The 26,107-nt window shown below is 39.7% G+C and overlaps 1 protein-coding gene across 1 annotated transcript; it reads left to right on the top strand.

Moving 5' to 3' along the window:
* Positions 1 to 1,261: 1,261 nt before the first annotated feature.
* On the top strand, positions 1,262 to 23,039 carry LOC124038105 (nucleolysin TIAR-like). Its single transcript, XM_046353572.1, is given in 14 exon segments — positions 1,262 to 1,451; positions 6,694 to 6,790; positions 9,094 to 9,243; positions 14,658 to 14,712; positions 15,210 to 15,297; positions 19,282 to 19,357; positions 19,697 to 19,805; positions 19,906 to 20,001; positions 20,146 to 20,230; positions 20,762 to 20,885; positions 21,010 to 21,167; positions 21,571 to 21,609; positions 21,707 to 21,746; positions 21,748 to 23,039. Coding segments are annotated over 14 exon segments (1,227 nt in total). The 5' UTR covers positions 1,262 to 1,422; the 3' UTR covers positions 21,829 to 23,039.
* The last annotated feature ends 3,068 nt before the right edge of the window (positions 23,040 to 26,107 follow it).

The raw sequence follows: 26,107 nt of genomic DNA, 5'->3' as shown, positions 1-26,107 counted from the left end.
ATGAATTCCTGATTCACACGGTCTCTTCTGAACAGTTGATATTGAGATGTGTCTATTACTTTAACTCTGTGAAGCATTTATTTGGGCTGCAATTTCGGAGGCTGGTAACTCTAATGAACGTATCCTCTGCAGCAGAGGTAACTCTTGGTCTTCCTTTCTTGTGGCGGTCCTCATGAGAGCCAGTTTCATCATAGTTCTGAATGTTTTTTTTTGACTGCACTTGAAGGAACTTTCAAAGTTCTTGAAATTATCCATATTGACTGACCTTCATTTCTTAAAGTATTGATGGGCTGTCATTTCTCTTTGCTTATTTGAGCTGTTCTTGCTTGGACTTGGTCTTTAACCAAAAAGGGCTATCTTCTGTATACCACCCCTACCTTGTCACAGCACAACTGATTGGCTCAAAAGCATTAAGAAAGAAATTCCACAAATTAACTTTTAACAAGGCACACCTGTTAATTGAACTGCATTCCAGGTGACTAACTCATCGAGTGGTGCAGTGGTCTAAGGCACTGCATCTCAGTGCTAGATGTGTTGCTACAGACACCCTTGCTCAAATCCAGGTAGTATCACAACTGGCTGTGATTGGGAGTCCCATAGGGTGGTGCACAATTGGCCCAGTGTCATCTGGGTTTGGCCAGAGTGTGGGCTGTAATTGTAAATAAGAATTTGTTCTTAACTGACTTGCCTAATTACATTTAATTTAAAAAACATTGGTAAAAAGCTGTTTGAGAAAATGCCAAAGATGTCATCAATGCAAAAAATAATCTCAAATATAAAATATATGTTTATTTGTTTAAGATTCCACGTGTTATTTCATGGTTTTGATGTCTTCACTATTATTCTACAATTTTGAAAATAGTTCAAATAAAGAATGAGTTGAATGAGTAGTCCAAACGTTTGACTGTCACTGTGTGTATATATATAGGACATGAAATACTGTAAAAATCTGCAGGGAATGAGCTCAAAGTAGTTTTAATTTAGAAAATCTATTCCCAGGTATTCCCATACATAGATGTTTATGTGATCGTATCCCACTGTAAGGTATGAAACGGTTCTGTTTTTGTCAAATAGCCTAACGTACTATATCTGTTTGGGATTCTTGCTGTCAATTTGCAGTGTATGCTACTATTTTTAACTATGTTCCCGCTGCCTCATTCGGGCGCTGCATCATTTGTGAGTGTTTACTGTTGCCTTGTTGTATTCTAGTGCTGACTCAACTTTATTTTTCACTCCCAGTCCCTCTGTAGGCGACATGCGCATGTGCATCAGTCAGCTTCCTGGCTCTCCGGTTTGCGCCATTTTCTTTCTCTTAGCTAGCTAGCTTAGATAACGTAGAAATACATTGATTTACGTCCTCTTCTTATTTAATTCAGCACACCCAGTTCGTTAGTCGACATTTATGCCAATCGATTTCTGAACATGGAAGACGAATGCCACCCCAAAACCCTGTAAGTAGTCAACACAACAGTCACGACGTTGCCAAGTTAGCATGCTAATGTTAGTTAGCTATCGACCTCAACAGCTTCCTCATTTCAACCTCTCACTCATCAGCATACTGTTTCTCTCCAAGTGAAACAAAGGTTACAGAACTATCAAGTAGGCTGACCAAACTATATACATTAACTTATATAATAATATATTGCATGACACATCAGCTAGTTAGAATTACTTAGCTAGCAAGCTATGTGTATCTTCTTAACTAGCTACCTTCATGTTGAAATGTCTCAATCATGGCTGGTCTAAGCTGAAGTCGGCACGCTCAACTTCGTTCTTATATCGAGAACGGAGTTGAACGTTCCTCAGTTTAGCTGGCTTTGGATAACGTTAGCTGTCAGCGTGGTGCTTTTAAACATGTCAAAATAAAAGTCCTGCACGTACGTCATATGTGGACAATAAGTGAATCATTTGTGGTGGACTTTTATTTTGACATGAGGTAAACAGAGGAAGTGAGTCTCCAACAGACTCACGTTTCAATCTGTTTTAATAATACGATTCTTTAAATATTTCTCAAATTCCCCCGTTATAATGATCAACCTTCCTGCCCGCCAGCGCAGTATATTAATGGAATTGTATTTAAATTCTGGCTTCCCATGGACTGGTTTTGTCCAACCTAATACATTTGAAAGCAAAGCTAATGTATGTAAATCTTCCGCACCAACGAATTGTTTTTAGCAACGCAGGTGTATTTACTGTTGACTAACCCCATTCCGTACAAACTTTCTCAAACGAGGCAGCAATGAAAACAAATGGGACTGTGTTGGCGTCAAAATCTGGGGTGCGAACTATGTTTCTATTCATGCGTTGATTGACATGGTAATTGCCCGATTGTATTGGAGAAAAGTTGAAAAAACGGAATCCTCTGACGCTGTACATTAAATTGTGAAGTCTCATGACATAACATACAGCACGCAAATGCAAATCATTCTGTGTCGTACAGTCTCTCCACCTGGTGTAGCTCTTCTTTATTCAATTATAAATAAGAAAGGGTACCTAGTACCAACACCTAGTTAATTGTACAACTGAATGTATTCGTTTTTTGCGTCATCACTGTAAGTCAACATGACTCAAAAGCTGCGACAGCCGCTGTTTACTTCTGAAGATAACTTTAGCGCCGCCCTAAAAACGATTCATATTCGACACAAATCTTCAAATAGGTATGTAATGACATTTTATATAAACTCTTTATAGTGTTTTATTTAGAGCTTAGAGGTGATAAGTTGGACAGATAAGCCATGTGGGAAACTGCTTTTTTCACCTTATCTCCCCCTTTCACACAGTAGGTTTTGCTTCCCCTCCCGTCATTTAAAAAAAGACCATACGGAGCTCATTGCCTTCTTCAATCATGCAGAGACGTGCAGCATGAAGGTCTCGTCATTCATTTTGCTGAAAAAGGGAGAAATTGTGCTTTACAATGGTGTTCATATTCCAGTTGACCTGGAAGTATTACTTTTTCCATGCACTAAAATAAGGTCAATTGTACGTTACAGCACGATGTACAAAGTGCGTCAGCTAACTATGCGTACATTGGTGTTAAGTGATCCCTTCCACTTGTCTCCATACTGAGGTGGTGAGGTGAAAGTGTGTTATTTTAAATTAATTATCTAATGTTAGGTAGTATCAAGGGCGGCAGGGTAGCCTAGTGGTTAGAGCGTTGGACTAGTAACCGAAAAGTTGTAAGTTCAAATCCCCGAGCTGACAAGGTACACAATCTGTCGTTCTGCCCCTGAACAGGCACTGTTCCTAGGCCGTCATTGGAAATAATAATTTGTTCTTAACTGACTTGCCTAGTAAAATAAAGGTTAATAAAAAATAAAATCAACTCAAGTAGATATGTTAGCTAGCTACAGTTCTAACTGTTAGTCTAGCTAGCTATAATAAATAATTAGGCTTTAATTAATTTCAAACAGAGTACCTTGGTCCTCCTTGTTAAATCAATTTAGGTCTTAATTGTTAACAGCTGGTGCGCAATCTCTAATTATGTAAGTCTCAAGGTTCTGCTTGCATGAGTTAGAATACCTCAGCTAAGAAAAAATTCGATAAACTCTCTTGGTAAATAGTATGGTCTATACTATTTACCAAGAGATTTTTCATCAAAATGTTACCACCACAAACCAAGACCGCACTCAATGAGCTGTATAGAGTACCAGAGTATGAGTCATAATATGGGAAATGGTTCCAATAATTTTTCCACCATTCATTTCTCCCATAGGGGATTTTAGAAACATTTAAAATAAGGGCTGTGTAGCATGTAGGCTTACCCTGGCGTGACGTTTTGATAACCATGTAACTCTATCTAGGACAAGGTGACTATAATATAGTCAATATATTCGCCTGTAGTTACCCCCCCTCCCCTTCAAAAAAAAAAGGAACCGCCAATGTGAATATCATAAAGAACTACAAATACCATGATGATATGAACGAGACTGTCAAATTGAGGCAATGGTAAGAATCTCTGGATGAATTATCTAATTGTTAGCTAAATGTAGTAATTAATAAATTGGCTACATTAATTTAAATAAAAAATGATGTGAACTGTCTTATGCAAGTTTTCAATTGACACAATACCTGTTAGCAAAGGTGTCATCTAGAGATGACGTGCAGGTTTTGCATGTCTACTTTGATGCTTAATAGAATTTTCGAATCTGAGAGTAAATAGAGCCGAATATATTGATAACACACCTTGTCCGAAAGAGATTTACATGGTTATCAACATGTCACTTCAGGGTAAGCCTACTTGAAACGCAGCCCTTATTTTAAGTGTTTCTAAAATCCCCTATGGGAAAAATGTATGGTGGGAAAATGATTGGAACCATTTCCCTGTTTGACCACTAGGTTTAAAGGATATTATGGCATCTCCACTGAGGGACTCTGTATGGCCATAACCATAAGAAAACAAGAAAATGTTCACCCAGAGGCGGCGCTCCTAGTGGTTGGTGGCTTTAAGGCAAGAAAACTGAAATCCATTTGACCTAATTTCTACCAGCATGTCACCTGTGCAGGTGGAAAAACTCTAGATCATCTTTATTCTACATACAAAGCTCACCCTCAGTCCCTCGCCCTGCATTTGGCAAATCTGACAATAACTTCATCCTCCTGATTCCTACTTACAAGCAAAAACTAAAACAGGAAGTACCAATGACTTGCTCAATACGGAAGTGGTTCAGGGTCAGCGTGGAGGAGGTGTTGTTGCTTACCCTCACCACCTGGTGGCAGCCCGTCAAGAAGTCCAGGAACCAGTTGCAGAGGGAGGTGTTCAATCACAGGGTCCTTAGCCTAGTCATGAGCTTGGAGGGCACTATGGTATTGAATGCTGAGCTGTAGTCAATGAACAGCATTCTCAAATAGGTGATCCTGTTGTCCAGGTGAATCTATTGAGGCGGTATGTGAATTGGAGTGGGTCCAGGGTGTCTGGGATGATGGTGTTGATGTGAGCCATGACCAGCCTTTCCAAGCATTTCATGGCTACAGGTGCTACGGGGCGATAGTCATTTAGACAGGTTACCTTGGCGTTCTTGGGCACAGGGACTATGCTGGTCTGCTTGAAACATGTAGGTATTACAGACTGGGTCAGGGAGAGGTAAAAAAATGTCAGCGATGAAGATTGCCAGCTGGTCAGCGCATGTTCTGAGTAGGTGCCCTGGTAATCAGCTGGTCCTGAAGCCTTGTGAATTAATGTTAATATTAGTGTTATGTAACACTGTAAATGATAGGAATTAGTGGTTTTGGGTGGATTTTTCCATTAACATCCACTTCATCACGGGGGCCCCTCAGGGGTCTGTGCTTAGTCCCCTCCTGTACTCCTTGTACACCCACGACTGTGACCGCCACTACTCCAACACCAGACGACAACGGTGGTAGGCCTGATCACCGACAACAACAGGGATGAGGTCAGAAACCTGTCAGTGTGGTTCCAAAAACCTCTCCTTCAACGTCAGCAAGACAAAGGAACTGATCGAGCACTACAGAGGGCAGAGCACTCCCCCATCCACATCGACAGGGCTGTAGTGGAGCAGTTAGAGTTCCTCGGTGTCCACATCACGAAGGAATAATCATGGTCCACACACACCAACACAGTTGTGAAGAAGGCACGACAACGCCGTGTCCTCCGCCTCAGGAGGCTGAAAAGATTTGGCATGGGCCCTCAGATCCTCAAAGTTCTACAGCTGCACCATTGAGAGCATCTTGACTGGCTGCATCACCGCTTGGTATGACAACTGCTTTCCATCTGACCTCAAAGCTCTACAAACGGTAGTGCGTACAGCGCAGTACATCACTGAGGCCAAGCTCCCTGCCATCCAGGACCTCTATACCAGGCAGTGTCAGAGGAAGACCCTAAAAATGTTCAGAGTCCAGCCACCCAGGTCATAGACTGTTCTCTCTGCTACTGCACGGCAAGCGGTACCGATGCACCAAGTCGGGACCTTACAGGACCCTAAACTGCTTCTACCCCCAAGCCATAAGACTGCTAAGTAATTCATCCGGGTAGCTATTGGTTAACTATTTAACTACCTTCATTAACCCATCACATACACTGATGTTACTGTTTATTATGTATTCAGTTGCCTAGTCACTTTATCACTACCTATATGTACAAATCTACCTCAACTACTTCGTACCTCTGCACGTCGACTTGGTAATGGTACCCTGTGTATATAGCCAAGTTATCGTTACTCATTGTGTATTTATTCCTCGTGTTATTATTTTTATATTATTTCTCATTTTTGTCTCTCTACATTGTTGGGAAGGGTCCATAAGCATTTCACTTTTAGTCAACCTGTTGTTTACATAGCATGTGACTGATAAAATTTGAAATAACTCTTTGTCTACATTTTGTCAGATCTAGAGGCTATACAGACCTATAGGCTAAACTTTAAAATTCATATTCAGACCTTTTGCCTTTGGGAGTGCTCTATTGCTAAAAGGGGTCTCCTAGGCCTAGAGCCAAAAGTCCCCTAAATGGACAGAATTATTTTCCAGATATGTCCTCATTGTACAGACAGGGCCACACCTTACCACAACCATTAACAAAGGCAGATTTGTGTGCCTAAAACTAAAGATTCATGAGATATTATTCCATAAATAACATTCAAAGAAACATTTTAAGCAACTGAACTTCCATGGTGTAGCCTATCCTTAAATCATCAGCTTCCAACCTTCTAAGATCACTAATTTACCCCATCTTTTTCCTAGGTATGTTGGTAACCTGTCCAGAGATGTAACAGAAATTTTGATTCTTCAGCTGTTCACCCAAATTGGACCTTGCAAAAGTTGTAAAATGATAACTGAGGTAAGATGTATTCTGCTCTATTAACTTTGATATATGGAGACAATTATTTTAATGGATTATGTACTAGGTCTAGGAATTCAAGTCAGTATACAGGGTACCTACTATGGTTAACCTTTGACTGTAACAACTGTCATTAGCTAGGTTTCCATCCAATTGGTGACAGATTTTCATGCAAATATGCAAAAATCTGCATCAAGAAAATATATGCATTTCCCACCAGTGGTGTGTTTCCACCAAATAGAGTTGTTGTGGAGAAAAATCAGTGCGTGATGACTTAGCGCACACAATATCCTTTTTCGCTTAAGTTTTCATGTACTGAATAAAATCTACATTTCAATGTGTTTCCATTGCATTTTCAACTACCAATAGTTTTGTGGGAGGAAAAATTATGTTAAATAGCAAATGTGCCTGCTCTGGTCTTGGCACATGCACTCTAGCCAACAGCTCACAGATACATTGCGGGTAGGCTAGTCTACATGAGATTATTATGGATAACATGTTGACTAGACCGCTTGCGTGTGTGCGTTGATTTTGTCCAGAAGCGTTCAGGACACGCAGGTTAAAATATCAAAACAAGCTCTGAACCAACATTTAGCTAGCTAGCTTGCTGTTGCTAGCTAATTTGTCCTGGGATATAAACATTGGGTTGTTTATTTTCCCTGAAATGCACAAGGTCCTCTACTCTGACAATTAATCCACAGATTAAAGGGTCAAAGTTTGTTTCTAGTAATCTCTCCTCCTTCTTCCAAAGAAGAAGCCTGGCAACCAACTTTAAGGTGCATTACCACTGCCAACTGGACTGGGGTGTGGACCTCAGTTCATCTTTCAATCACCCACGTGGGTATATGCTCCTAAAAAGAGGCGGGACTTGCAGCGCATCAAGCGTCACAAATAGAACCAAGTTCTATTTTAGCGCCTGGCTACGCAGACGCTTGTTTGCGTAAGCGAGCAGTGAGGGTGCAATGATTGAATAAAATGTATGTGTACATTTATTTTGCAACCCATGCGCACGGTGTGGTCAGCATGTAAGAGTGAGAATAATTTTTATTTGTCAAATGGCAGTCAACCATCAATCATGATGTCACCAGAATAAGACCCTTGGAAAGGAGCATCAAGCTCCTCAGCGTTTACGTCAATTTCAATGGTATGACTTTACTCTCATAACCACGTTTCCATCCACTGTATTTATGGCACATACCAGTTTCACATTGTGTCCCATTTTCCATAAAATTTGAATGTTGCCTTTGTTCTTATTTTTCACTTAAAACTGATTTCCATCATGTTGATAAACACCATAATCTAGAGGCAAAGAAACACACACCTTTTTAGGCGAGGTGCTGGCTAGCGGAGTGGAACACTTAAAAAAAATAAAGGAGAGCCACACACTCTAGGAGCTCAGATGCAAAAATATTTATGTCCAACGTTTCGACAGACAAGCTGTCTTCATCAGGGTATAATGACAAACACTGCGGGATGACTCATTTATATAGTGTCAAAAGACACACACAGGTGTCTAATCATGGCCGGGTGTGGCCTGATATCATTGGTTAATTCTCATATATTAAAATGGCATACAAAAAACATAAATGGATAACGTACGATCATAGATACAATTTGGCTACATAAGCCTACAAAACATTTACAATAGGAAAATCACAATCACATGAATGGCTTCAGATCAAATTGTATCTATGATCATACTCTATCCATTTGTTTTTTTGAATGCTATTTTAATATGGTCTACCATGGGATGCTGATGTAATGGCCTCTAGTGGACCTGTCCTCGAGTTTCTCAACTTCTCCAGCATAGCTGGGTGAGACGGTATAGGCTACCATCCATATGAACTAGATGACAGTCTTTGGTTTGATCTCTTCTTTTTTTTGTCCTGAATGTCTTGTTTAGTCAGATATATCGGGATATTTACTAATCTAAATGGGGTGTTTTCTGTTTCTGATACTTTTCTCTCCCCTTTAGTAAATGTATGATTAGGCCTTTTTCAAGGCCTCTACTATTATAGTGGGTTATATCTAGATATGTGCAATGAATGCAATCAGATCAAATTGCTTTTTTTTTTTATGTACAGAACAGCCTTTAGGTTAGCCTTTGGCATATCTGTCCCAAAGAGGAAAGCTAGGGTTATTGAATCCCAGCCTTTTAAACAATGTTACATATTGCAAGACAATGTTGATGATACATGGTAATCCCCCGAGTAGAGTAACATGGTTACTCAGTTCTTGCAGTTGTATTCCAAATAATGTTATGTGTTTGGCAATAATATACTCTTCCAACTTTTTTCCCTCAGCAACCCGATAGCAGGAGGATGAACTCTTCTGTCGGATTTTCTGTTTTGCAGCAATCAAGCAATGACCCGTATTGCTTTGTGGAGTTCTTTGAACATAGAGATGCTGCTGCTGCCCTAGCAGCCATGAACGGGAGGAAGATATTGGGAAAGGTAATTTTTCCATTCAAATGTAGTACTCTGTGTGGAGGCAGTTTTCTTGCTAAGAAGCGCTGGTTATAACTAGGATGGAATGGCAGGATCCCAATTACTGAGATTTACCGGGATTTACCGCACAACACCACTCCCTTTTCCCCGGGATAAATAACTGTAAGAAACCGGTAGATTATTTATAAAGGATGGTGTGAAATGGAACTGTTAAATTACGTGCCATGTCTAAATCGAGATTGCATGTAGACGTATCAGCTCAACATGGTAAATTTTGTACTTGTGACAGGTAGGCCTACATTTTCTGCAGCATAGCCTATGCTACAGTAATATAAAGACAGAGTGTGTGTCTAATTTACCCATCTCTATCTGGCTTTTGTGGGTCACCTTGTTTTTTTTAAATTGTGAAGATAAAAAAAACATTTTATTTCAGCTGCAGAGTTTTTAAACAGCCTGTCACTCGAATGTCATTGCCATAAATTAGTGCACGTGCAAGCACTCTTCTCAGTCTCTCTCCCTCTATCAACTCCATTCAAATTGCATCCAAATAGATCATCCTGTTCTAGATTGCTATATAGGCCTATATATAGATGTCCTAGCCTACCTCTTTCAGGTAATACATTCAATGCAGTATCAGCCTTATATTTAGCTAGTTAATGATGGGTTGTGCATAATAAGCTTTTAACTTATAACCTATGTGTGTGCATATTGCACAAGAGACCTGTGCTCCGCTGGCCTCTCCTTAAAAATGCTCCTTAGCTCTTGTAGTCCCATGCAGGAAAAGCTAGACTAGAATAGCTTGCTGGACATACTTCTTTTGAGCATTTTTTTTATACCAATAGACTATTTGAAGAGGGACGCAAGCTCTTTTTTGCTGAATGTTAAATACAGCAGCCAATAGAACTCACGGGTAGTTTAAAAGAAGAGCGAATGCGCAATGGCGGTAGGCTATAGCAGTTATTTATTCATACCCATGACCATTCTTGAAGAGAAGTGAAAGCCTTCTGCATCTAATTCTAGACCTATATTATTCAAGGATGTCATTAGAATGATGAAGACAAGGACAACAACTTATTTTATTTAACTTTTGAAAGCGAGGAAGGAATGAAGCAACAATAGAGTTTAAGGAGGTAGGCTAATAACAGGGGAAATATTATGAAAGGTATATAGTGCATTTGGAAAGTATTCAGACTCCTTGACATTTTCCACAATTTGTTACGTTCCAGCCTTATTCTAAAATGAATTAAATAAAACAATTTCCTCAGCAATCTACACACAATACCCCATGATGACGAAGCGAAAGCAGATTTTTAGACATTTTTGCTAGAGTTTAAAATAAAAACTGAAATGCCTTATTTACATAAGTATTCAGACCCTTTGCTATGAGACTCAAAGTTGAGCTCTGGTGCATCCTGTTTCCATTGATCATCCTTGATGTTTCTACTACTTGATTGGAGTCCACCTGTGGTAAATACAGTTTATTGGACAAGATTTGGAAATGCAAACGCCTGTCTATATAAGGTCCCACAGTTGACAGTGCTTGTCAGAGCATAAACCAAGCCATGAGGTTGAACGAATTGTCCTTAGAGCTCCGAGACAGGTTTGTGTCGAGGCACAGATCTGGGGAAGGGTACCAAAACATTTCTGCAGCATTGAAGGTCCCCAAGAACACAGTGGCCTCCATCATTCTTAAATGGAAGAAATATGTAACCACCAAGACTCTTCCTAGATCTGGCAATCCAGGCAGACTGGGCAATCGGGGGAGAAGGGCCTTGGTCAAGGGGGTGACCAAGAACCCGATGGTCACTCTGACAGAGTTCCTCTGTGGAGATGGGAGAACCTTCCAGAAGGACAACCATCTCTGCAGCAATCCACCAATCAGGCCATTATAGTAGAGTGAAGCCAGACAAAGCCACTCCTCAGTAAAAGGCACCTGACAGCCTGCTTGGAGTTTGCCAAAAGGCACCTAAGGACTCAGACCATGAGAAACAAGATTCTCTGGTCTGATGAAACCAAGATTGAACTCTTTGGCCTGAATGCCAAGCGTCACGTTTGGAGGAAACCTGGCACCATCCCTACGGTGAAGCATGGTGTTGGCTGCATCATGCTGTGGGCATGTTTTTCAGCGGCAGGGACTGGGAGACTAGTCAGGATCCAAGCAAAGATGAATAGAGAAAAGTACAGAGGGATCCTTGATGAAAACCTGCTTCAGAGTGCTCAGGCCCTCAGACTTTGGCGAAGGTTCACCTTCCAACAGGACAATGACACTAAGCACACAGTTAAGACAATGCAGAAGTAGCTTTGGGACAAGTCTCTGAATGTCCTTGAGTGGCCCAGCTAGGACTTGTACCTGATCGAACATCTCTGGGGAGACTTGAAAATAGCGGTGCAGCAACTCTCCCCATCCAACTTGACAGAGCTTGAGAGGATCTGCAGAGAAGAATGGGAGAGGCTCCTCTGTCCTTCACTCGTTACCTGTATTAATGGCACCTGTTTGAACTTGTTATCAGTATAAAAGACACCTGTCCACAACCTTAAACAGTCACACTCCAAACTCCACTATGGCCAAGACCAAAGAGCTGTCAAAGGACACCAGAAACAACATTGTAGACCTGCAGCAGGCTGGGAAGACTGAATTTGCAATAGGTAAGCAGCTTGGTTTGAAGAAATCAACTGTGGGAGCAAATATTAGGAAATGGAAGACATACAAGACCACTGATAATCTCCCTTGATCTGGGGCTCCACGCAAGATCTCACCCCGTGGGGTCAAAATGATCACAAGAATGGTGAGCAAAAATCCCAGAACCACACGGGGGGACCTAGTGAATGACCTGCAGAGAGCTGGGACCAAAGTAACAAAGCCTACCATCAGTAACACACTACGCCGCCAGGGACTCAAATCCTGCAGTTCCAGACGTGTCCCCCCTGCTTAAGCCAGTACATGTCCAGGCGCGTCTGAAGTTTGATAGAGAGCATTCGGATGATCCAGAAGAAGATTGGGAGAATGTCATATGGTCAGATGAAACCAAAATATAACTTTTTGGTAAAAATTCAACTCGTCGTGTTTGGAGGACAAAGAATGCTGGGTTGCATCCAAAGAACACCATACCTACTGTGAAGCATGGGGGTGGAAACATCATGCTTTGGGGTTGTTTTTCTGCAAAGGGACCCGGACGACTGATCCGTGTAAAGAAAGAATGGGGCCATGTATCGTGAGATTTTGAGTGAAAACCTCCTTCCATCAGCAAGGGCATTGAAGATGAAACGTGGCTGGGTCTTTCAGCATGACAAAGACCCCAAACACCACGCCCGGGCAACGAAGGAGTGGCTTCGTAAGAAGCATTTCAAGGTCCTGGAGTGGCCTAGCTAGTCTCCAGATCTCAACCCCATAGAAAATCTTTGGAGGGAGTTGAAAGTCTGTTGCCCAGCAACAGCCCCAAAACATCACTGCTCTAGAGGAGATCTGCATGGAGGAATGGGCCAAAATACCAGCAACAGTGTGTGAAGACTTACAGAAAACACTTGACCTCTGTCATTGCCAACAAAGGGTATGTAACAAAGTATTGAAACTTTTATTATTGACCACATACTTATTTTCCACCATAATTTGCAAATTAATTAATTAAAAATCCTACAATGTGATTTTCTGAAGAAAATAAATTCTCATTTTGTCTGTCATAGTTGAAGTGTACTACCTATGATGGAAATTACAGGCCTCATCTTTTTAAGTGGGTGAACTTGCACAATTGGTGGCTGACTAAATACTTTTTTGCCCCACTGTATATACACATTTGCAAACATTTCTAAAAACCTGTTTTTGCTTTGTCATTATGGGGTCATGTGTGTAGATTGAGGTTAAACAACAATTGAATAAATATTATAAGGCTGTAACATAACAAAATGTGGAAAAAGTCTAGGGGTCTGAATACTTTCCGAATGCACGCGTCAGCCTAATAACTATGCAAATGGTCCCTAATATAAAAAATATTAAAATACGGAAGCCTATACCTATGCTGCACCAGAATCATGTGTTTTATTCTGCTTTATAATGGTTTGAACGAGGTGCGTACTTTGGTGCGAAAAATGCAAATCAATCCCAGAACAACAACAAAGGACCTTGTGAAGATGCTGGAGGAAACGGGTACAAAAAGTATCTAAATCCACAGTAAAATTAGTCTTATTCCGACATAACCCGAATGGCCGCTCAGCAAGGAAGAAGCCACTGCTCCAATACCGCCATAAAAAAATCCAGACTACGGTTTGCAACTGCACATGGGGACAAAGATCCTACTTTTTGGAGAAATGTCCTCTCGTCTGATGAAACAAAAATATAACTTTTGGCCATAATGACCATTGTTATGTTTGGAGGAAAAAGGGGGAGGCTTGCAAGCCGAAGAACACCATCCCAAACATGAAGCACGGGGGTGGCAGCATCATGTTGTGGGGGTGCTTTGCTGCAGGAGGGACTGGTGCGCTTCATAAAATAGAGAATCATGAAGGAAAATTATGTGGATATATTGAAGCAACATCCCAAGACATCAGTCAGGAAATTAAAGCTTGGTTGCAAATGGGTCTTCCAAATGGACAATAACAAAATGGCTTAAGGACAACAAAGTCCAGGTATTGAAGTGGCCATCACTAAGCCCAGACTGAAAAAGCGTGTGCGAGCAAGGAGGCCTACAAACCGGACTCTGTTACACCAGCTCTGTCAGGAGGAATGGGCCAAAATTCACCCAACTTATTGTGGGAAGCTTGTGGAAGGCTACCCAAAACTTTTGACCCAAGTTAAACCATTTAAAGGCAATGCTACCAAATACTAATTGAGTGTTTGTAAACTTTTGACCCACTGGGGATCTGATGAAAGAAATAAAAGCTTAAATAAATTACTCTCTACTATTATTCTTAAAATAAAGTGGTGATCCTATCTGACCTAAGACGGAATTTTTACTAGGATTAAATGTCAGGAATTGTGAAAAACTGTGTGTAAATGTATTTGGCCAAGTTGTATGTAAACTTCCGACTTCAACTGTATATATTGGAAAACTGCACAATCATTTGGCCATTTTTGGGCTTGGGCTCATTCAATATCGTTAATGTAGGGATCATAAAATGTATTTAATATGTGGCTCATCAGGCTCCGGTAGCATCAGGTTAGAATGTTCTTGCTGATCAAAGCTCTAATCAAATCCAGACATATTTATATGCCTTATAATGCTTTTGAATGACACTTCCGGTTTTGGCTGGAAACACAGTCACCTGGGAGAAAAGTGATTTATTTTCAGGATGGAACATCTGTGAAATACCGGAATAATATTCAACCATAGTTGTAAAACCTTTCACAGTTGCTTTAAGGGACATGGAATGAATGTCTTTGCTCCACTTACGTTTCATTGTTCTGTGAACTGTTTTTTTTTCTTCAGGAGGTCAAAGTAAATTGGGCAACCACTCCAAGTAGCCAGAAGAAAGACACATCTAGTAAGTGTTTACATTTGAACCTTTTCATCTTTTACTACAAAGGCAGTAAAAAATAATAAAAACAATTCTAAATGCACTCGCACATCTGAGCTATCTTTAGTTTATTTTATCTCAGTAAAAATATCTATACGATTTATTGTCACATACACCGGATAAGTGCAGTGAAATTTAGTAGTACGGTCACATAAGTGTTTAGTGGGTGTAGCTAAATGCTTGTGCTTCTAGCTCCGACAGTGCAGTAATATCTAACATATTCATAACATATACCCAATACACACATCTAAGTAAAGGAATGGAATTAAGAATATATAAATATAAGGACAAGCAACGCTTTAAATGCCTTGTTCAAGGATACATTGACAGATTTTCGACGTTGTCGGCTCGGGTATTCGAACCAGCGACCTTTCAGTTACTCACCCACCGCTCTAACTGCTAGGCTACCTGCCACCCAGTAGCTACATTAGAGAATAATAGTTATTCTGTCTTGATAATTTCAGATCACTTCCATGTATTTGTTGGAGACCTGAGCCCTGAGATCACCACGGAGGATATCAAAGCTGCATTTGCACCTTTTGGGAAAATCTCGTAAGTTGCTTTGTGTTTTAAGCTTGTCGGATTTAGTATGTTGTATCCAGACTTGACATCCCCTGGAAATGGTTTTTCTCTGTTATTTTTTAGAATCATTCGAGTAACTTTAGAGATCTTCTCATAGTAAATGTGTTTGTAAGAGGTCCATGAACAGAATAGATGTGTAACTATATACGGTGCATTCGGAAAGTATTCAGACCCCTTGACTTTTTCTACGTTTTGTTACATTACAGCCTTATTTTAAAATGTATTAAATAGTTTCCCCCCCTCATCAATCTACACACAATTCCCCACAATGACAAAGTAAAAACAATTATTTTATTTAATAAATTTGAAGAAAAAAAAATAACTGAAATATATAATATTTACTTAAGTATTCCTTTACCTAGTACTCTGTTGAAGTACTTTTGGCAGCGATTACAGCCTCGAGTCTTCTTGGGTATGACGCTACAAGCTTGGCACAACTGTATTTTTTTAATTTTTAAATAAATTTTACCCCTTTTTTCTCCCCAATTTCGTGGTATCCAATTGTTGTAGTAGCTACTATCTTGTCTCATCGCTACAACTCCCGTACGGGCTCGGGAGAGACGAAGGTTGAAAGTCATGCGTCCTCCGATACACAACCCAACCAGCCGTACTGCTTCTTAACACAGCGCGCATCCAACCCGGAAGCCAGCCGCACCAATGTGTCGGAGGTTACACCGTGCACCTGGCAACCTTGGCTAGTGCGCACTGGCCCGCCACAGGAGTCGCTGGTGCGGGATGAGACAAGGACATCCCTACCGACCAAGCCCTCCCTAACCCGGACGACGCTAGGCCAATTGTGCGTCGCCCCACGGACCTCCCGGTCGCGGCCAGTTACGACAGAGCCTGGGCGCGAACCCAGGGACTCTGATGGCACAGCTGGCGCTGCAGTACAGCGCTCTTAACCACTGCGCCACCCGGGAGGCCGGCACAACTGTATTTGGGGAGTTTCTCCCATTCTTCTCTGCAGATCCTCTCAAGCTCTGGGAGGTTGGGGAGAGTTACTGCACAGCTATTTTCAGGTCTCTAGAGTTCAAGTCCTCTGGCTGGGCCACTCAAGGACATTCAGAGACTTTGTCCCTAAGCCACTCCTGCGTTGTCTTGGCTGTGTGCTTAGCATCGTTATCCTGTTGGAAGGTGAACCTTTGCCCCGGTCCCGAATGCTCTGGAGCAAGTTTTCATCAAGGATCTCTCTGTACTCTCGATCCTGACTAGTCTCCCAGTCCCTGCTGCTGAAAAACATCCTCATATCATGATACTGCCACCACCATGCTTCACTTTAGGGATCGTGTCAGGTTTCCTCCAGACATGACACTTGGCATTCAGGGCAAAAAGTTCAATCTTGGTTTCATGAGACCAGAGAATCTTGTTCCTCATGGTCTGAGAGTCCTTTAGGTGCCTTTTGGCAAACTCCAAGTTTGCTATCATGTGCCTTTTACCGAGGAGTGGTGGCCAGCTCTAGGAAGAGTCTTAGTGGTTTCAAACTTCTTCCATTTAAGAATGATGTAGGCCACAGGGTTCTTGGGGACTTTCAATGTTGCAGAAATTCTTTGGTACCCTTCCCCAGATCTGTGTCACAACACAATCCTGTCTCGGAGCATATGGACAATTCCTTCGACCCCTTGGGGTGATTTTTTTTTTGCTCTGACATGCACTGTCAGCTGTTGGACCTTATTATAGACAGGTGTGTGCCTTTCCAAGTCATGTCCAATCAATAGAATTTACCACAGGTGGACTCCAAGTTGAAGAAACATCTTAAGGATGATCAATTGAAACAGGATGTACCTGAGCTCAATTTAGAGTCTTAACAGCAAAGGGTCTGAATACTTATGTAAGTAAGATATTTCTGTGTTTTATTTGTAATACATTTGAAAAAGTTTCTAATCTTGTTTTTGCTTTGTCATTATGGGGTATTGTGTATAGATTGAGGATTTTTCTTTAGTCCATTATAGAATAAGTCAAGGGGTCTGAATACTTTCCGAATGTGTTGTATACTGTAGATGTAATTTCTTTGATTATTGGTTGAAATAACATTTTAAAGCACATCACACCCAGTCTTGATACATACATCTCTATCCCTGTTTGAATCATTTATGAAAAGCAGGATGACAGAACATTTTCAATTGTAATTCGTTGACTAAAACCCCCACTAATTTCACAACTCATCTATTTTCACTGACAACATTGAATGTCAGCTTTCTGTTTTCCCCTTGTGCTTTTTTGATAAATGTAGGAAATGGTAAGTAGTTTGGTATGTCAAATATAAGATTGCAGGTCAAGCTTTGTATGTGTAACCCTGAAAAGCATTCAGCCTTTCAGTATAGTTGTGAGTCTCAGTTAAGTAATAGCGTTCTGGTTATTTTTACAGAAATGCTCATAGGATTGGACAGGAGCTTGAAGTCTAACAGCAAGGAACTGTGCACACTGGAAACTCAGATGTAGACTTTTTCTCTATCTATTTATTCTATTCCTCTCTTTTTGTGTTTTTGTATTAACATGACCTAGTTTAGTATAACAAATTCCAATATTCAATACATATACTTAAAGATTTGTGTAAAACTGATTCTGGTTTGTTAATGTTGATAGTTTTTATGCTCCTTTCCTAAAAATCTGAAAATGTTTTCAAATTTGCAGCTCACCAAACTCCATAATGGTGGTAAAGAATTTACCAGGAAAAATAAAGAAATCTGTTAACAGGCCATGTATGCCATTTTAATTCCTTTTTTCTCTTTGATATTTATATATATTTATATTGGTAGGATGAGCACCATCAGCAGATATTAGGAATGCATGGTAGTCCATAAGAAGTGTTGTGGATTATAATGGGTGCACTGTTTGACAGGGAACCCTTAACTGAAAATGAATCTGGAGAAAGAAGCAGTTAAACTATCAGTGTAGGTTGCATTTGTTTGTACTTGTTTTTGTTTTCAAATGCTGCCTTTTTATCAGTAATCAGTTGAGGGTTTTTAAGGTAGTTAAAGGTGCTTGAATAGTGTTTTACAGTATTACTTACTGTACCTGCCAGTGTTGTGATTGGCTGTGATATCATTCTGTTGATTTCTCCCGCCAAACTGGGAAAGCTGTTCTGACTGTGGCATTGTTATCTAGTGGAAATCGCTCTGTCCTTTTCTGGTTGCAAAAATTCTACACTGTTCGTAAAATTACAGTTTAAGTTCTGTAGCTCAGTTGGTAGAGCATGGCGCTTTTCTGGTGGGTTCGATCAAAAAGAATGTCTGACACTGTTCTGCTAAATGGCATATGTTAAGTGAGAAAACTAGCACTGAATAGTGTAGGGAATCATTGTACCATCTAAATTGCTGTGTATTATTGCTGTTGTATTGCTGTGTCTTTTCAATAACAAAATGTTATTTTTTTTATTCTGTTGTTTGAAGCTGGTGGACCAAAACTGAAACGGTTACAGCTTCAAACAGCTGTAAAAACGGTATTTATTGTTTTTGAAAATATATTTCACAGCGATTTAGATTGTAAAATGATTCCCTACACTATTCAGTGCTTGTTTTCTCACATAAACTGAAGTTAAGTGAACAGTGTAGAATTTTTGCAACCAGGAAAGGACAGAGCGATTTCCACTAGATAACAATGCCACATAGTCAGAACAGCTTTCCCATTTTGACGACAGATGCTGTTCTGGCAGGAGAAATCAATAGACTATCACAGCCAATCACAACACTGGCAGGTACAGTAAGTAATACTGTAAAACACTATCATTACACTGTTAATGCAGATATATTATGGCAGATATATTATGGACCTTTTCTGAAATTACAAAGCAAAGATTTAACCAAATCCTATGTGTAGCACCTTTAAGATATTTATTGGGATTTTAGGGGACAATGTAGTCGATTCGAAGTTCAGTGTGTGTGTGTGGTTCCTTTTAATTTATGCATGTTATACAGTGGTGCAATGGTCTGATGCTATTGTCTTGTGTCCTTCCAGGGATGCTCGTGTTGTGAAGGACATGACTACAGCGAAATCTAAGGGGTATGGATTTGTGTCCTTCTATAACAAACTGGTAAGGCTCCGGTGCAGGAACACAAGATGAAGGTTATTTCTATTTCTGTTTACTATTTTCTATTTTCAGTAGATTTGATCTTAAGATAATTGTTAAGTTTTATAAATAAGTACACTGTAAATGCACATTTTGTGTGCTCTGTTGGTTGTTTTGTAACTTAAGTACAAGTTGTAGTTTATTTGATAATTATTCCTGTTGAATATATATTATTCTCCATCGTTTAGTATGCAAAACATGTTTTAAATGACATAATAATAATAATAGCACATAGTTTATAGAATATGTATAGATCAATGTAGAATCTGGAGAGGAAACGTTGTCTTTTGTTTTAAACAACAGGATGCAGAGAATGCCATTGTGCACATGGGGGGACAGTGGTTAGGGGGACGCCAGATAAGGACCAACTGGGCAACTCGCAAGCCACCCGCCCCAAAGAATGTGCAAGACAGTAAGTATGAGTGAGATAAGACTGTGTTGATTTAATAGAGTTGAAAGGGGAGTTATGAGGCTGAGTGTTCATATTTATCTCCTTTGTATATTTACACCAGATGGCTCGAAGCAGCTGAGGTTTGAAGATGTAGTGAACCAATCCAGTCCCCAGAACTGCACCGTGTACTGTGGAGGAATCCAGTCCGGACTATCAGGCAAGTTAAGTTAAACATGAAAAGTTACTCAGACTGTTTAGAATCAATCGTTAGATGTTCCCAACAAATAGAGTTTGGGGAAACAAAGACTGGGTTGGCAGACAAAGGTGGATGATTGTTTCATTGAAATCTTTTTCCTTGCAGAGCATCTCATGCGACAGACATTTTCACCCTTTGGACAAATCATGGAAATAAGAGTTTTCCCAGAGAAAGGTTACTCTTTCATCAGGTACCGTTTTATTCTGAGCAAAGATTCCCTATTTTATTCATGTACAACACTATGTATTGCCTCATTCTGCCTGTAGATGGCAGTACCGATATATGACTCAATAATACATCTTCTAATACTACACCAAAAGCCCCCAATAATAATGTCTACTGTAGAATCCAATCAGATTTATTTGTGGAAGTAGTTAAATGGTTTTATTACATCCTTTTTTGGTTATGCTTTATAATAACTTGGATATTATTATTATATATCCTTATAAATTATTTTAAGCATGTTTTAAATGGTCATGAATGAAATATTAATTTATGAATAGTATGTACACTCTTTATAAATAGTTTGTTTATTCACGAGTTATTACAGTGTGTTTTCCTATGATTGGTATTCTTGAAACGGTACTTATTCTTTAACACTATCAACCATTAAAAAAACAAATTCCTCTCATGTTGCACATTTTTTATTTTACACTGATTGCAGTGCTGAATTACTTTTCTTGACCACTGTTTCTTGTCGACATTTGTGTTCTTCTGACAGGTTTTCCTCCCATGAAAGTGCTGCCCATGCAATTGTTTCTGTAAATGGAACATCCATCGAATGCCACATAGTGAAGTGCTACTGGGGCAAAGAATCCCCCGACATTGCCAAAAGCGTACCACAGGTAGGACATAAGTATCTTTAATTGAGATACTGCTCAATTAAAATATTGACATTTCCAAGTACACTTTTTTTTTTTTACTCACCCAGAAAGGTATTGGATTGTGATCAATTGTATCTTTAAACAGATGGAGTATGGTCAGGGTCAGTGGGGACAATGGAGCCAAATGTATGGAAGCCCCCAGGCCCAGCAGTATGGACAACAGTACATGGCAAATGGTTGGCAAGTGCCCTCTTATGGAGTGTCTTATGGACAGTCTTGGAATCAGCAAGGATTTGGTGTAGAGTAAGTATAAACTAATTACTCAGATCATGCACATTGTGAAATGCTTTTGAAAGGAGAATTATTTCCTTATAGTATCCAAACTCGTTCAGTTGTTTGCAGCACTTGTTCATTAGGGAGCTCTGTTCTTTTTTCAGACTATACCGTAGGCTTCCTGGTGTGATTGCACAAAAGAGGCTCACATTGCTGGTTACATTCAGAACATTTTTATCAAGGCTGTTTGCTTTCCTCAACAGTATCTATTTAACATTTCAACACCATTATTACTTTTCTGTCAACAATATTCTCCTTTACCACCGTTTCTTGTTGACATTTGCAAGCATAGGCCTATATCCAGTGTCATTGGCGAACCTTGTGAAATGGTTTGACTCCAGAGCTACACTAAACTATGAGATCTTGTTCACAGGGACTCCATTCTGGCTGCAGCAGCACAGAACCTTTCAAGGTGACAAATGCAATCAGTGTTTTATAGCCCAAAGCTTTCACTTACCAGCCTCTGTGTCATTCCTTGACCCATATTGTGGTTGTCTTCTCTCTTGCAGACAGTCCCAGTCCCCAGCCTGGGTTGGAGGGTTTGGATCCCCCGGCACCGTCCCAGCCCCAGACCGGTCCTGTGATGCCCAACCAGGGAAACTTCAACATGGCTGGCTACCAGACACAGTGAGCAGGCTCTCACTCATATCAATAACACAGGCATGTCACCAATTCAGAATTAGTGGACTTTCAATTAGGAGAAGATAAAGAAATTAGCATTGTAATCTAATCATCTGGAGAGATTGTGTTAAAGCATAGAAGATCAGGAACAATAGCTTAACTCTCAGATATATGAGGAAGCAAATGTTATTTATAAAACAAGTAGTGGGGGGGGGGGTGTTTTTATTGGCTGAAGTTATGTACAAATGAAATGTCAACAGGTGGTTGAAACAAAACGTGGACTGAATTTATGCTTTTATATAGGGGATATCTTAAAAAATAAAAAATAAATAAAAAAATGAGTTTTTGTTTACTACTTAATGTAGCCTAAAATGGACTTAAAACGTCATTTGAATACCCTAGTTTGTCACAGGACATTGCATAGGAACATAAAGCTCTTTAAATGGTTAGTTTCTCTCCATCAACTCTGATTGTGCGTTTGCTGATTTAAATCACTTTCTGAACTTTTGACAGATGTGAGTAAACACATTTTCAGTCTCCTGTTTTAAGAAGCACTTTTAGGGTTCACATGTTAGCTGTATATCTTCGAATGAGTATGGATTTGCGTGCCATTATGTATATTTACATTTTATTTGCTTCACTCTCTTTATCTCTTGACATTGTACTAGCCGAATTTCTTGAAAATGCGTGTAAATCTGTATGTTATTATTTGATTATACCTGTAAATGTCACTTATAAAGGAAAAGGGTCAGGAAGGCCAAACATTTATATAACCCTCAACCTGATTTTAAAATAAGGATTTCCAAGCATGTACTCTTTAACACAGGACCTCCACAAACCTAATTCTGTATATACTGTAGATGGGTGTGCAATGCAGGGCTGACATATTGAATATATTCAATATAATTTACAAAGAAGCCTTAATTTAAATGTCAGTTACGTCACCATTCATTATTTTACTCACTGAAGCCCTGTTAGAAACCTGAACTCTAGATTTTAGAAATGATGTTGTGTGCCATTTTCAGCTAATAGCAGGCGACGAGGAGTTAACATTTCCTGGAAACATTGAGGGTGTATTGCACGTTTTTGAAAATGTATTATCTTGGTTGCTCAAAGTAATTGAATGTAAATGGCAGAATTGTTTTAATGATGAATAAAGCTCAGCGATTGACAAAATTCCCTTTTCAATGTAAAAGGGTCTCAATAAAAATGATTATTGGAAGAAAATAAGCTGATCCCCTGTCTTGTTTGTGTTCGGTGCATTTACTGTAACTACTACAAGTCTTGAGCTGTTTGCCTAAATGGGGAGTAAATATTGTAAAGCTAATGTTTTATAACAATTTATGAATTACACTACTCAAAATACTACATATTACTTGACGCTAAAAACTGTACAATTAATATATGAATAGTTAAAATGACCTGTGATCCTTAAAATAGCCAAATGCTCCTTTTTAAAATAATACAATTTCTAGTGAAAAGAAAGGTTTGGACACCTTTTAAAATAAAACCTAATTATTAGTCACTAGTCCTATGGTTTTGAAGACAAGGCAGTTTCCCAAACTTGCGTTCCCCACTCTGGTCCTTGAGTAACTCCCTCAGCTTTGGGACATTTGTGCAAATGGGATGAAAGAGGGGTGATTTGGGATTCAGACACTGACATAGGTGACTGAGCGAGCTATGTACATCTCATTGTACAAAGCACTTCATTCAATAGACACAACCAATACTGACCACCAGCACTGCCAGGATGACCATGATGATTCTGAATGCCCTCATCTTTGATTGGTCCCTCCGCTCCCTGTCCCGCCTCCAACCCTGGACGAATCAGAGCTGTCAGAACAGTCACGCTGCAGAAGCACATGATCATAATAGCCAGTAGGAACCGACCAAAAAAAAGTTGTTTGGTAAGAAGATAAAAAGTACAATCCCATCACCCCCACCCAGACCAGACTGATTAGCCAGACGACACTTGTACCAGGGAACTCTGAGCAACAGCGTGGACCATGGCCAGGTAGCGCTCCAGATAGGTACAACAGTCTACCAGACATGATAAGGCTGTTAGCTAACAAGGTGATGACCATCAGTACAACCAAATTCAGGTAGTAGCTCGGTCCTCCAGTGTCTGGACGAGAGGAGGTTAAAGAGAACGTGTGCTTGCATGCCCATGCATCAGTGTCTGTGCCTGCATGTCCACTACTGATGCAATCAATGTTACGAGTAACTAAAATCTGGAAATTGCACGAATATCATAACCATAAAATTGGTTTGTTAAACATTAGAAATAATAATACCAATAATTTGAATTTAATACATTTGAATAAACCTTACTGTGTATCCCTCAAGTGTGAGTGACATATTGTTCTCTTTATGTGAGTGGAGAGAGTAACCTACCCAAACAGGTATACTGATATCAGAGCTAACAACGCATGATCTGTGAAATTACATGTTTGGGTACACATTTTTTTTTTAAATACAGACTCTATACCAATCATTAGGAACACCTTCCTAATATTAAGTTGCAACCTCCCCACAACCCCCCCCCTTTGACCTCAGAACAGACTCAATTCGGGGCATGAACTCTACAAGGTGTTGGAAGTGTTTCACAGGGATGCCCATGTTGACTGCAATGCTTCCCACAGTTGTTAAGTTGGCTAGATGTGCTTTGGGGGTTGGCCCGATCTTGATACACACAGGAAACTGTTGAGCGTGAAAAACCCAGCAGCATTACAGTTCTTGACACAAACTGGTGCGCCTGGCACCTACTACCATACCCTGTTCAAAGGCACTTGAACAGGGTATGGTAGTAGGTGTCAGGCGCACCAGATTGTGTATGTGTGCCTCTGAATGGCACACATACACAATCCATGTCTCAAGGCTTAAAAATCCTTCTTTGACTTGTCTCCTCCCCTTCATCTACACTGATTGAAGTGGATTTACTAAGGAATCATAGCTTTCACCTGGTCAGTCTATGTCATGGAAAGAGCAGGTTTTCTAAATGTTTTGTATACTCAGTGTATATTAACTCCCAGGCCATGTCCATAACACATGACTACCAATGATCAATGACTATACATGTTTTATACAGCTTCTGTTTTGGCGTGTCTTTTCTGTTGCACTTGAAACTACCCTCCCCAATTTGGTTCCATGCTGGCTGAAGACCTAGCTAGCCAGTAACTAGCTAACACCAAAGACAGTAGCATCAATGCTCCCTCCACTCAAGATACTACCTTTCCGAACTGCATATCATCTGAAGATGACCATCTCCCAAGAACTGCCAGATCACAAAATTTGTTTTTGTTTTGTTTTTAAAGTGACAAATTATTCTCATAATGAAAAGCGCTATATAAAATAAATCCATTATTAATCATTTAGATGAAAGGGGTATAAGTATCTTTGCCTTAGATGAACAGGGGAAACATGTAATTGTGTTTGCTGAGACCCCACAGTCAAATTCTGGCACCAGTTGACTAGCTAGCTAGCTATGTAAACCACACCCCTCTGTGAATACACCTCTACGATGATGGTTACAAGACAGTACTTATTTAAATTAGGTAAGAGAATAAGACGTTACCATTGGTGTATTCAAATGAGTGGCTATATATGATGTCACACAAAGCCTAAATTTAAATTATCTTGCCTCCTGAATTCAAGTTGACACAGAGGAGGAATCCAGTAACTTTATTATCAATATACCAGCAACAGTCATTTTCCATACTTTGGTCATAGTACTTTGATTTGGTTTTATCCAAATATCATCTAATTTAATGAAAAACATGATTTGGACTGCGGGACCTTTCATGATGGTTAAAATTAGATTACGTTATAGCTGAATTGTTTTTATTAAGTAATTAAGTATTTTGAAATTGACAAAGAAATAAACATATTTATATATTTTTAAAGACTTTGTTGGGACACAGTGATAAATTGAGTTGAAAAGTTTCATGAATGAATTTAAAGATTTTTTAAGCATTTATAATAGCTTACACTATACATTATTATAATAGTGCAACCTAAAAAGGGGTCCATTTACAGTGATTGTAAAGTGTTATGATTAGCCCTCATGGGGTTAGAGCTCAAGAAGGAAAAGTAATCTTAGGGCTCTATAATTCAATCTGTAGTGCGGAAGAGCTGCGTGATATACAGTGTGATATACACTACAGGTCAAAAGTTTTAGAACACCGACTCAATCAGGGGTGTTTCTTTATTTGTACTATTCTACATTGTAGAATAATAGTGAAGACATTAACTATGAAATAACACATATGGAATCATGTAGTAACAAAAAA

This window comes from Oncorhynchus gorbuscha, linkage group LG06 (genome assembly GCF_021184085.1).
Source record: "Oncorhynchus gorbuscha isolate QuinsamMale2020 ecotype Even-year linkage group LG06, OgorEven_v1.0, whole genome shotgun sequence".
In the NCBI taxonomy this organism is placed as follows: domain Eukaryota; kingdom Metazoa; phylum Chordata; class Actinopteri; order Salmoniformes; family Salmonidae; genus Oncorhynchus; species Oncorhynchus gorbuscha.
The sequence above is the reverse complement of the archived record's forward strand: the minus strand, read 5'-3'. Positions and strand labels throughout refer to the sequence as shown.